Source organism: Nuphar pumila, chromosome 17 (assembly GCF_984573655.1).
Source record: "Nuphar pumila chromosome 17, dmNupPumi1.hap1.1, whole genome shotgun sequence".
Lineage (NCBI taxonomy): Eukaryota > Viridiplantae > Streptophyta > Magnoliopsida > Nymphaeales > Nymphaeaceae > Nuphar > Nuphar pumila.
In genome coordinates this window covers 10,094,186-10,107,376 of record NC_143265.1, presented here as the reverse complement: position 1 = coordinate 10,107,376, position 13,191 = coordinate 10,094,186, and the positions used below count along the sequence as shown (strand labels likewise).

Below are 13,191 nucleotides of genomic sequence, written 5' to 3'. Positions count from 1 at the left end.
AGATGGAAATCAATGTACCGGTTCAAAAGTACAACGATCCTCGGTACGCGTTTCCTAACACGAAACCATGTCCATACACAACTGTATGTCTGATCTAGTTTCCTCGTTCGTCTCGGAGATCGCTTGCACCAAAACAATTCGGGAATCGGTTAGTCGCTGACCGAGTCTCAAGATACCGTATCACGTTTGCCGCATTCGGTGGTCCGTAAGAGAATTTGGACAATTTCATTTAGGGGCCAACCATTAGTCTATAATTTCAAATATGGACTATACTTTTATAGATTTTTAAATGTAAGCCAAACTTTTCTTGAAAGCGGCCAAAAAGGGCCTGAAGTCAACATCTTTCATCTTAAAAAAGGTGATTCCTTTTTTGTATCTTCTATTGGCCCTTGATAATTGAAAAATACACATTCATACTCATAAAAAAGAAAAGTTTGAAGTCTCAGTGATGGTTACTGTTGTAATTTCACTTGTGATTTAACCTGAGTTAAAGGATTTATAATAGATGCAAGTCCTTGTTTGACAGTTTCCAAAAAATAACTGAGAAATTTGGTATTTCAGAGACGTCATGCCGATATTTAAAATTAGGGACAAAAGGTTGGGCCCTAAATGGAAGTTTCCCTATAAATACGCTTTCCACTCTCATCCCGATCTCAGGAAACCAAAACGATGAGGAACGGAGGGAAGCGCAGCAGCAGCTCTCACGCAACCCAGAATTCTTTGATTCTTTGCACTCTTTCTCTTCGATTTCCTCTAACGTAGACCTCTTTCTTATTCAATCTCTTTCAAGATTTTTTTTTGAAGATTTTTCTTCTGAAATCATCGCCACCATGAGAATTATTCGCAAGTCTATCGTTCCAGACGGATCCGGCAGCATCAAGGTGAACATTTTCTTCCTTCTTTGGTAGATTTTTAATCGTAGATAATTGGAATTGTATCTTTAACGATATTTTTTTGTTGTTAGTGTGATTGTTTTTCTTCTTTTTATTCAGATTGTTCCGGAAGAATCTGATGATCTGTGGCATATTTATAATATCGTCGCGGTGGGAGACAAGGTTTTAGCTGATACCGTCAGGTATTTCTTTTGTTTTTATTTTTGAAATTTTCTGGATTTTTTCTTTAGAAATCTATCTGTTTCGACGTTTTTTATATAATTTTTAAGAATTTTTTTAGAGGTGTAGTTAGTGTTTTTGGAGAATAGTGGTTGAATTAGTTGCTTGATTTTTGTTTTCGATTTTTTTTAGGAAAGTTCAACGGGAGATTGCTTCTGGCGGGAGGGACTCTGAGCGCGTGAGGCTCAAGCTGGAAGTTCAAGTTGAGGTAATTTTTTTATCTTCTTTTCTTTTCTTTTTCTTGGTATTAATTTGTATTTAGTATTTTTTGCTAATTTATTTGAGATTTTATGCATGCCAACTTGAGGCAAAGTTTGAGGATGCTTGTTTTTTTTGTGAATATTGCATGTTATGGTACAGTTTTGTGTATGATTTTTTGCGTTTATTATGGAAGAGAATGAAAATTAGATAGTTATCTGTTTTGGTTTTTACATCGGAGTGCAAATTCATGGAAGGGATGATGTGGGTGTTTTTTTTTAGGATATTGATTATGACAATGTGGCTTCGGTCCTGCGGTTACGCGGGAAGAACGTTATGGAGAACGAGCATGTCAAGGTGAAATCATCTGAATTTGATTCTGGTAATGTTATGTGTTTTTGAGATTGCCACTAACAATATTTTGTGTTATGTGGTTGCAGATTGGGGCCTATCATACGATAGAAATCGAGCAACATCGACCCCTTGTTTTGAAGAAGGCATGTATTCTTGGACTTTTTGGGTCAGCTTTGTTATTGATATCAATTGTGAACACACTTTATGCACATACACGTTTAGTTCTTGTTAACTTTGAATTAAGTCATTACCATGATATCTATGGTTTAGTTCTTGTCGTATATTTTTTTGGACCAATTGAAGAAAGCGCTATCTACATAACTTATTTATTGAGTTACTTGAGTTATTATGTTTAACAAAAGATTATATGCAATGATGAAATTGTACCAAATAAAAGAAATAAAATAGTGATTAATGACTGATTTCTATTTTTATATGGGCTTTAATGACTTTTGTGATCCTTCACAGTTATGTCTCAGTTCCTAAATTTAACAGTCATTATGTGCATCAAAACTTAAGTCATTTACTACATGTTCCCAGATTGCTACCTTCCACACTTATATGATATCACCGACTTAATTTTTGTCTCGCTAAAAAAGTAAAGAACCTCTTATGCTTGGCCATGTTCCAGCTTCCGTAGGTCCATCTATCCCTGACTTGCATTCTTCCGCTATTTGCAGCTACCTTATCAATCTTCACTGATACAGTGATACAGATGATCTGCCGATACTGATTTTTTTTTGTTTTCTTTTTTTCTTTCTCCTTGGGCCTGCCAAGAACAAGCTTGAGTCCAATACCATCAGGGCCTGCCTAAGTGGGACTTTCTTTTTCATAGGCCTGGGGGCCCTTGCAGTTCCAAACTGAACACAGCTCAGCTTAGACAATGTCTGACCTTACCAAAGAAATTGTGATATAGCAGACATGGTCTGTATGTACGAGAACAATAACAACTTTGATGTGGAGGAAATTATGAATTATAGAGGTTGTCCGGTTTGAATTGGATGTATTGGATCTCAGATGGGCCTCATATTTGATGAATGGTCTTGAACTCACATGGATTCTTTCTGAAGTCATAAACATTTTCATAGAGGGTTTTAAACTTGTTGCCTAATGGCATATTTTTAGTGGACTGACAAATACTTCATGTGCAATTGATAATTTATATCACTTGCATCTTGGTACTCTGGAGTCTTAACACAATCTTAGTTTTTCAGTTATCCAAGCAGTATACATTCCTAAAACCTGTACGCTGTTTACCTTGGATTAGTTTGATAATTCCTGCTTTATATAGACATGTGGTGCCATTGTACCATCCTCTTTTTCTTTTTGTGGTTTCTGTTTTTCTTTTTAAAACATGTGATGTTTGGCTTGCTCAAACTACTTTTATTTTCCTCTTTTATGTATTGAGTGCATCTTCTATTTTATGGTATTACTCAAGATATGATTTTTGTTATTTTAGGACCTTTGGGATTCAGTGGCTCTTGAAGTACTGCATCAAGCTTGTGGTATGACCTCTTTAGAGTCTAGATACTGAAATTATTTTGCATTTTTCATAATTCAGTGCTACAGCTAGAACTTTGAGAAGTATCATGACTTAGACTTGCTACACTTGGGAATTGTGAACTGTAAAAAAAGAAAAAGAAAAAAGGCAAGGAAAGAAAATATCATATTTCTGAGCTCAATTTCACTTGTTACAAAAAATCACCAATGTGTTGGTCCTGTCTCAAGTTACGGTTGAAATCAGGTGGTCTTCTCTCTTAAGAGTTGCACACGTCTGGGTGCCACGCACCGACAAACCACATTCTTCAGAATGTTTTTTGTCCTTCTTTTACATGTATTTTGAATATTTTTTGGCGAATAGTTATGCATCTTTTTTTCTTCTATTATCCTGTACTTATTCAACTTGTCAAATACCAGATCCTGCAGCAGGGGCAGATTTGGCAGTTGTCTTGATGCAGGAAGGTTTAGCTCACATCTTGTTAGTTGGTAAAAGGTAGCTATAACTCTTTCGATGAAAATTATGTTATCTAGTCATCATCATTGAGCTTATCCAACTGCATAATGTCAACTTTTTATAAGTTCTACTGTATCTGAATTAGCAAATGCTTCAAAGAATGGTCATGCTTGTTCAAATACAGGATGCAATAAAATCTCTTACCTGCCTTTTTTTCAAGTTTTTATATTTAGGAAAAAGTTTTATTAAAAAAACATTGCTAAGAGTCCAATAAAAACTAATGTCATGGTATTTTTGAAGTTAATCAACTGGTTAGCATTCACTGTATATGTTTAACTATTTAGACCTACCTGTTTTTGCACACACACAGAGTTGGTTGGTGCAAAATGAATCAGTAGGAACTGCATGTGGACCAATGTAGTGTTTCATCTGACAAAATCCACAAAAAATGACCTTTAGCAGTGGTTTCAACTTTAAAATATCGTGAAAAGTTCTTTTTTTTGCGCTTTTCGCACACCACCTAATCTTTTTGATTGGGTGGTCATCTTTTGTTCATATTTTAGTCGCACCAAGTGTGTATGTGTGTGTGTGTGTCTGTATATATGTGTTTTGTATGTGCGCGCGTGTGTGTATGTATTTCTATATACATACACACAATGCACACATATTGTATGTATGTGTGTATATACTATATACAATAGTTAGTGCATGGTGTGCCTTGACCAAAACATGGATTGGAGGGAGCCCACCATGCTGATCAATGGATCACATATCTTAAGCATGGGCCACAGTTGTCTGTTAGGCCAGCCTATCCAATCATCACCTTGACAATTAAAAGTTATTAATATGGTAACCAGCAATGCACTTCAATTCTAGTTTGCAAAGTTCTTCTGTCATGTGGATTGTTGCTCTCTTGTATGGGTAAAACGATATTGTTTCTATAATATTTCTAATTTCGCAGTAAAAATGGTTTCATCCCATTTCCTAATAAAAACAATGAAATTTGTTATTCATTAGTGCATATATTTCATTCTGTGGTTATTAATGACGGCCAATATTTTGTCAGCATAACAACAAGCCGTTCCAGAATAGAATTATCGATTCCTCGAAAGCATGGCCCTGCTATTGCTGGTTATGAGAAGGTACTGTTAATACTGTTATCCTGTTTTTGATAGGCATTTACTTATTTAATAACTGAAATTCGTCTCTTCCTAAAGTGCTGCTTTGTTTTCATGAAATGGGAAGAATTTTGTCTACAAAACAACAACAACTCCGCCTTCATCCCAAAACAATTGGGGTCGGCGATATGAACCAACAAAGAAAATCATTATGGGTCTTCCACATGAATCCTTTTCCTCCATTCATTTCTATCCAATGCCATGTCCTATGTGAGGTTCAAAGCATTCATATCCTTTCTTATCACCTCCATCCATGTCTTCCTAGGCCTACCCCGACCTCTTTTAACTAATATATTTTCCCATTTCTCCATCCTTCTAACTGGAGCATCATTAGGTCTTCGTCGAATATGTCCAAACCACCGTAAACGATTCTCTCTCATCTTATTTTCAATGGGTGCAACGCCTACCTTCTTACGTATCTCCTCGTTTCGAATCTTATCTTTTATTGTATTTCCACACATCCATCTCAGCATACGCATTTCAGCTACACTCATTTTTTGAATATGATGTCTCTTGGCAGCCCAACATTCTGTACTATATAGTAAAGCAGGCCTAATAGTCGTCCTATAAAACTTTCCCTTAAACTGCAATGACATTCTACGATTGCACAACACTCCAGTTGCACTCTTCCATTTCATCCACCCAACCTTTATCCTATGATTTACATCTCCATCAATTTCTCCATACTTTTGAATGATAGATCCCAAATATTTGAAAGAATCATCCACCGGTATTTCGTGCTCACCAAGCTTCACTACACTCCCATCACTACTTCGTTGCTTACTAAATCGACATTCCATGTATTCTGTCTTACTCTTACTCAACTTAAAACCTCTTGCTTCCAATGTCTGTCTCCATAATTCTAACTTAGCATTAACCCCAGCTCTAGACTCATCAATCAAAACAATATCATCAGCAAACAACATACACCACGGCACATTTTCTTGAATTGATCTCGTAAGCTCATCCATCACTATAGCAAATAGGAAAGGGCTTAAAGCAGATCCTTGATGTAACCCAACCGTTATAAGAAAATTGGTTGTCACCCCTCCACAAGTGCGGACATTGGTTACTACTCCTTCATACATATCTTTAATTATACTAATGTACTTGAGAGAAACACCTTTCTTCATCATTGTCCACCAGAGAACGTCCCTAGGTACTCTATCGTAAGCCTTCTCCAAATCAATAAAAACCATATGCAAATCTTTGTTCCTCTCTCTATTTCTCTCAATAAGTTGTATAGCTTCCATAGTTGATCTTCCAGGCATAAAACCAAATTGATTCTCTGATATCATGAAAATCTTCCTCAACCTAGACTCAATCACCCTCTCCCAAAGTTTCATAGTATGACTCATGAGTTTTATACCATGATAGTTTGTGCAATCTTGTATATCACCCTTATTCTTATATAGAGGCACCAAAGTACTCTTCCTCCACTCATTAGGCATCTTATTTGTCCTCCAAATCTTGTTAAAAAGATTTGTCAACCATTCTAAACCTTTCTCTCCCAAGCATTTCCAAGCCTCGATAGGTATACCATCTGGGCCAACTGCCCTTCTTGATTTCATTTTCTTCAAAGCCTCTGCAATTTCTTTCTTTTGAATCTTGCGCATGAAATCACGATTCATCTCATGAAAAGGAATTGAAAAGTCTCCAAGATCCTGAGCATGACTTTCATTAAATAGCTTATCAAAATAATCTTTCCATCTCTCCTTAATCTCCTCATCTTTGACTAAAACCCTTTGCGTTTCATCTTTGATACATCTAACCATACCCAGATCCCTCGATTTCCTATCTCTCATCTTTGCAAGCCTATAAATACCCTTCTCACCCTCTTTGGTATCCATCTCATGGGAAGAATTTTGTCTGACCATGCAAAATTGACTTTCGATTGAAGAATTTAATAAACTGGTTCTCTTTACTTGACAGGCATTAAATAGGTTCTTTGAGGGCGTTTTTCAGGTTAGTTCATATTGATAAGGATAGCTTTTATTGCATTTTTATTGTTTGAGTAGTATCTTCTTTAATTTTCTTGCTTACAGATGAATTCTGTTGCACCTAACAACTTTTTCACTCGTAGGCAGTTGTAAAGAATGTTGACTTCAAAGTTGTTCGCTGTCTTGTAATTGCAAGTCCTGGATTCACAAAGGTGTGTGCTACCCTGCACATGTTTCTCGATACTATGTACAACTAGGCCAAATACCTATGCATTACTCGGGAGTCGCTAGAAGCTAGGAGAGGGGTTAAGGAACCGAGGGGAGGGTGAACAACTGAGGCATTATTATTAATTGTTCATATTATTTTTCGTTGCATTATAGTTTCAGTTGATGCCTAGGTGTGCCTAGACAAGCCAGTGGACCAGGTAAGGCTTAACACCCAGGCATCACTCAGTGCTTTTGACTACATAGGTTAGATATGCATGTTGCTATATCCACTTTTGGAGGTAGTCAATTGATCTTAATTTCCAGGGACAGGAATGCTTCAACTTCATTGTGTTTGATTTTAAAATTTTAATCCATTGAACATAAGAGCAGATGGGTGTAGTCTATTTAATCTGTTGAGGAATTTGGCCAAGTCCTTCATTTGGTCAGCATCTGCATACATGTGGGTGCACACATTTTGAACCTGAAAGCAGATGAAACATGGTTTTTGTCCACTGCTTGTTTGATGAAATGGATATCCACATTGCAAACCATTAAAATTTTGATATAATGAAGACCCACATCTGTCTATTTGGTTATGAAAATATTCCCAACTTTCGCGTTAATTATTGAAGTTTGAGGTTCTCTCTCTCTCTCTCAATTTTATGCTAAAAGATGTTGCAACAAGGCAGGCCTGCCAGTAAGTAACAAATTATCTAATTACTAATTGCAACAAACTAATATTATATTTAATTAATTATATGAGGAAAACTATACTCTAACAATTATTAAAATTATTGTTAGGACTTAGGAGGCTTGCTGTCGTAGAAGTGGTTTGTGTGTGGTTAATAGGTCCATGAGAACAATTATGGTAGAGCCATGTATCACAGATGGAGATGCATGAAAACTCGAGATTCTGGAATCTGAACTAATTTTTTGATTCAACCACATGTATTTCAAATTATTTTGCTCAAAGGTTGGCCAACATGCTTTCTGTACTAGGTAATATACTATATGAACCAAAGCTTGTTTGATGGGCAGTAAAAATTTGCCATTTTTGATCGTCAAGAAAAAAAAATCTGAGTGCACTAAACCATTATTTTAATGCATTTTCAGTAAATTGCAGCATATGACATCTGACTTTTACTTTATCAGTTTATCTGTATGAACAACATTTGTTCGGCAACGTTTGAGACACTCTGATCTAGTTCACTGTCTAATTATCTATTTTAAAACTCAATCAAGATCAACACTCAGATAGGAGATTCATATATCTATTCCTAATAGTAAAAACATTCACTCCTTAGTTATCATTAGTACAATTCTCTCAAAACGGGTGGTTTGACAAATTAACTAAAGACAAGCAATAAAAGTATGTATACATCATTATACAGGAAAACATACAAACGGGTTAGAAGCAGGAAACTTATTAGTTTTAATTGACTGCCATATACTATCAACAATGCAAAATAAAGTTTCTTTATTTAGTGGGAAATTTCTAAGGCATCCCATTGTTGGCTTGGAATCTTGACATAATGAGCACTGGAAAAAGAAAAGAACAAGTCAATAAATTTCAGTGAAAATTTGAAACTTTTGACGAGAATTGGTCAAAATATTCCATATATCCTTGTTGGTAGGGGTGCACACAAGCTGAGCTTAGGCTGTCTCTTTCAAAAAATTAGCTGTTCAAGCTCGGCTCGAGCTCGAGCTCGAGCTCGAGCCGAGCTTGAACAACCTTTGTCCAAACTCGACTAGAGTCAAATTCGGTCTTAGCTTGGCTTGACTCGAGCTGAGCATTTTTTATTTAAAAAAAAAATTAAGGTGTAGTGAAGACAATGGTTTCAAACTACCCACCTTCCTGGAAAAAGGCTAACACCTTACCCGTTTAAGCAAAGCCTTCAGATATGCCTACTTTGCAAACATAAATTATTCATGTACCATATTAGGTGCATTATATAACTACACAAACCGAGCTTAATCGGGTTAATCGAGCTTGCCTGCCTGCCTGATCAAGATCGACTCGTTTATCTGTACCAAGCTTGAGCCTGTGCTCAAGCTTGGCTCGTTTATCTACTCGAACGAGTTCAAGCTGTGCTTAAACGAATCGAGCTCGAGCCGATCCCGGGTTAGCTTGGCTCGTTGTGCACCCCTACTTGTTGTGTGTATCATATTTTCAATTTACTTAGAAAGTGCTGATTTTGGTTAGGCTATTTAACTAGAGCATGTTAGGGTTAAAGTTGACATGAATTTACCCTTTTTCTGTTTCCATGATTGTTTTTGTTGATGTACATTTGCCTTCTTTTAGAGCTTTGTTGAATGAAATAGTGCACTCGTGAAAATTGTCATTGATGGTTTGATTGCTTTGATCCTTTTTTCTCCCCCATTGTCATACAATTCAAATACCTCTTGTTGAATAGTTTAATAACTTCATTGCATCTTGTCAAATATCATGGCAAATTTATCATTTTCTTTTTATATGAATGTAAAAGTTACACTCTTTGATATCTCAGGATCAATTTCATAGTTTCTTACTATTGGAGGCTGAAAGACGAGAGATGAGGTCGATAATTGAGAACAAGTCACGCATTCTTCTAGCACATTCAACTTCTGGCTACAAGTATGCTTGTGTTATTTACTTCTAGTTTAGATTTGTCTTTCTAGGTTAAGTTTTATTCCTTACCAAAAATTTCTAGTTCATTTACTGAAACACCATGCATTTCTATGCATTCAAGTGTAATTCTTTACAAGTTAAAAACTTAAGCTTCAATATACAACACCATAAATAAAGTTGTCAATTCTTATTTGACAAATCAGATAAGGCTGTCAAGTGACTATCTGATTGAGTCCAACCTAGTTCTATCCACCACATCATATCTCCTAATTGGACAAGATTATATCCATTTTGTTGTGATGATTGGTCGCTATGGAGTTTCATAAGTGATCATGTGATTTTAATATCACATGACCAGTGCCTGTGACTGTGTTGATGCACAGCTAGCCAGGGTACAGAAATAAGTGAATGAAAGACAAGCAGCTCCATGAGTGCTAAAGCTTCTCTTTTATAGTGCTCTATGTATGTATATGTGTGTTTCATTTAGTGCTTTTATTCATGTAAATAATATGTATTCTTCAAGAAATTGGTTTGTTTCATGTTTAAAAAAAATGAGCATTCAATGCTACTCACGGGTCCAATCAATCAAAGTTCTTCAGTGATCATTATATCCATTGATTGTTCATGATAACTTTTTGATGTTTTCATATTTATAGGCATAGTTTGAGAGAAGTTCTGGATGCCCCAAATGTCATGTCAATGATCAAGGATACAAAGGCTGCTCAGGAGGTACTGCGGGAAAGATCTTACCAGAAGTTTCTGTTTGCTGGATTATTTTGCTGATTCATCCGTTAACCTTGTGATTGTTTTGACATTTCTTTTTCTAGGTTCGAGCGCTCAAGGATTTCTTCGATATGCTTTCAAATGTTAGTTCTGAACTTTAGATACTTGTCAAGCTTTACCTTTTAATTTGACTCTTCATTAGAATATCATTGATAAATTTCATCTGCATAATCTGTTTCAAGCAACAATTGCTTATCAACAATGTCCAATATGTTTTTTTTTTTGGAGTTTGTTGGAGATGAATTCTTATGGAAACTTTGGTTTCATGTCTGTTAAATAATGTAACTCATGCCTTTCATAATTTTTTCGATGGGCTTCATGCGTCCTTTTTGTCAGGATTGGTATATCGTCTTGGATGTATCAAACACATGATTCTTATTATGGAGAGGAGTTTTACACGATTGATATATTACAAGCAAGAGCATCAATGGATGCTGGCAACATTTCTCTTGCTCGTTTTTCTATCATCTTTGTGTATTACAATAACTTGGTCTTAAGCCATTGTCTGTTTTACTCGGTACTTGTTAACTTGATACTTGTTAGTTTTTATATAGTTCATGCATCATAGTTCATAGCGTATAGATTCTTGCTTCATTCATAAAGTACTATGAATTGTAAATTTATAAATATAATATATTCATCATTTATTTCTTAACTTGTAAAGTCCTTTTTCTTCTACTTCTACTAAAAATTTTTCAAAACCATTTTCTTTGCTTAAAATTTATTTAGTTTTCCCTAGATGTCACTTCATGTATATTCTTTTCTCTTTTCTCTCTTTTTTGTTTCCTTCAAGTTTGTGATCACAATTAGTGATACTGGTAGTATAGTGCATTAATTATGTGCATGTGTGTGTCAGTGCACATGTGTGCACTGGTGACCATCATTATCGTGAAGCCTTTATTTAACATATGCAGCTACAATTAGGGGTGGACATCGGGCCGGGCCAGCCCAATAATGGGGCCCGTAAAGGCTCGATGGGCCTGACTCATCTGAACAGCTGCCGAAAGCCTGACCTGATTATTATTGGGTTGGGCTCAGCCCAACACCAATTTGGTCAGGATTTCTTGGTGATGTCCATAACCTGCCCAAAAACCCGACAAAACTTATCAGCCCAATAAGAGAGAGAGACCCGTATCGACCACTGTTAAAAATGTAAATGTATATACATGTAAATATACTATGTAACAAGTATGCAATGCATTTGATTAACTACAGACAGTAAAGTGTGATACTAAGCGTGACATAGAGAAATAAGTAACATGAAACTAATTTGTTGCATATTACAATTCTAGCTCATGAAAAAACATATAAATAATCTCAAGTTGAAATCATCAATCACATGCTCCAGTATTAATAACATGCTCAAGTAACTAATAACATGGTGAAATAACTAATCACATGTGCAGTCACATAACTTCATACGTATGTTGTCTAATCGATACACACAAAATGTTTAGTTTAAGTTTTTCTTGAATTATCCTGCGGGTACTCGCAGGCCAAGGCAACCATAACAGAAGAGAACATTCGTGGGTTTATTATGCATTGGTGTTTTATTAACCCGAATGTCTAACTGAAACTGAAATCCTAAAGGAGCGGTTGAATAACCAAGAGAACTTCCCAAAGGCCCAAACATCAGGATACATCCTTAACTTTTGCAGAAGGACGTGAAACTGCCACCTAAGACAAAATTTGGTAGTCCGGTCCCCTAACTTCGAGAATTGGGGACCAACGAGCCATTGCCGCTTGAAGCAAGAAACACATGTCCCCGGAGTTGTGTACCACCTACCATCTTCAAGGTAAGCTCGAGTCTGAGTGGGTTGCTATCTTATTAATTTGTATTACTCGATTTGTCAGGGTTTTTCCTGATGTGAACCCAATAGCTAAAAGATACTGGAGTTTTCCACAAATTGTATCGTACCACCGGAGTAGTAGATCCCCAACCATTCATACCTTAAATAGGTATGTTAACCAGATCTTTATCCATTTAATTGTGCAGACCCACCCAGAGTGCTTCGGTACCTCTAAACCGTCAAGCACGAAAGCCCCGGTACAATCATCATATTTAAATTCACTTGTGTATGAGTTTCACTACTTGAGGACTCTACTCAGAACCCTCAAGTACTCAACTTGGCATTCTGATGGCCAGTGTTTAACTATGACCCGTACTTATAGATAGGAGTATAACCCCTGTACTCGAACCACCATTATGAACCACTCACATTACAAATTTGATTATGACCATTTTTTTTTGCATGAATCATGGATAGCTCAATTTGATAATTACTAATCATGGTTGAAATTTATAAAGTTTAACAACAATAGAAATTTCAATGTAACCCATCTTGTCCGTGTGTTGCTTTGTACTCAACATAGCACCACAAAAGAAATTTAATATACTACAGAATCATAAAGAGTGTTAGTTCAAACCAGAGCTACCGGAAGCGCCTAAGTAAAGGGGGAAGCGCGCTTCGGAAGCGCGAAACGTCGCGCTTCCGAAGCGTGAGGGGAAGCGTCCCCCTTTTTTGGGAAGCGCGCTTCCCCCACGCTTCCCCATTTTTTCCATTTTTTTCGCTTTCCCCTCGCTTCCGGTTCGCTTCCTAGGTCGCTTCCCTGACGGTTTAGAATTTTCTTCTAAGTGGTCCCACGCTTCCCCGCTTCCTAAATTTTTGAAAGTGCCTCGCTTCCCGCTCCCGCTTCCCGTATCGCTTCCCGCTCCCGTATCGCTTCCCGCTCCCGCTTCCTCGACTGGTAACTCTGGTTCAAACCCAATGAGGGACATATTAGGCGTCAAGAGGAGAGAACAAAATTACAGACTTTGAATGGCAACCAACGATATTTCAGTTGAGGGGAAATCGTC

The 13,191-nt window shown here is 36.7% G+C and overlaps 1 protein-coding gene across 1 annotated transcript in view; it reads left to right on the top strand.

Annotated features, from left to right (window-relative positions):
* Positions 1-660: 660 nt before the first annotated feature.
* The window catches only part of LOC149811602 (protein PELOTA 1-like), a 30,762-nt gene continuing 18,231 nt past the window's right edge, over positions 661-13,191 (top strand). The window contains exons 1-13 of the mRNA XM_089993637.1: positions 661-881; positions 993-1,075; positions 1,245-1,320; positions 1,593-1,667; positions 1,751-1,807; positions 3,124-3,169; positions 3,582-3,657; positions 4,685-4,760; positions 6,729-6,761; positions 6,880-6,948; positions 9,451-9,557; positions 10,208-10,280; positions 10,379-10,417. Coding sequence (XP_089849763.1) covers positions 831-881; positions 993-1,075; positions 1,245-1,320; positions 1,593-1,667; positions 1,751-1,807; positions 3,124-3,169; positions 3,582-3,657; positions 4,685-4,760; positions 6,729-6,761; positions 6,880-6,948; positions 9,451-9,557; positions 10,208-10,280; positions 10,379-10,417 — 861 coding nt within the window. The 5' untranslated portion in view covers positions 661-830. The remainder of the gene's footprint in view (positions 882-992; positions 1,076-1,244; positions 1,321-1,592; positions 1,668-1,750; positions 1,808-3,123; positions 3,170-3,581; positions 3,658-4,684; positions 4,761-6,728; positions 6,762-6,879; positions 6,949-9,450; positions 9,558-10,207; positions 10,281-10,378; positions 10,418-13,191) is intronic.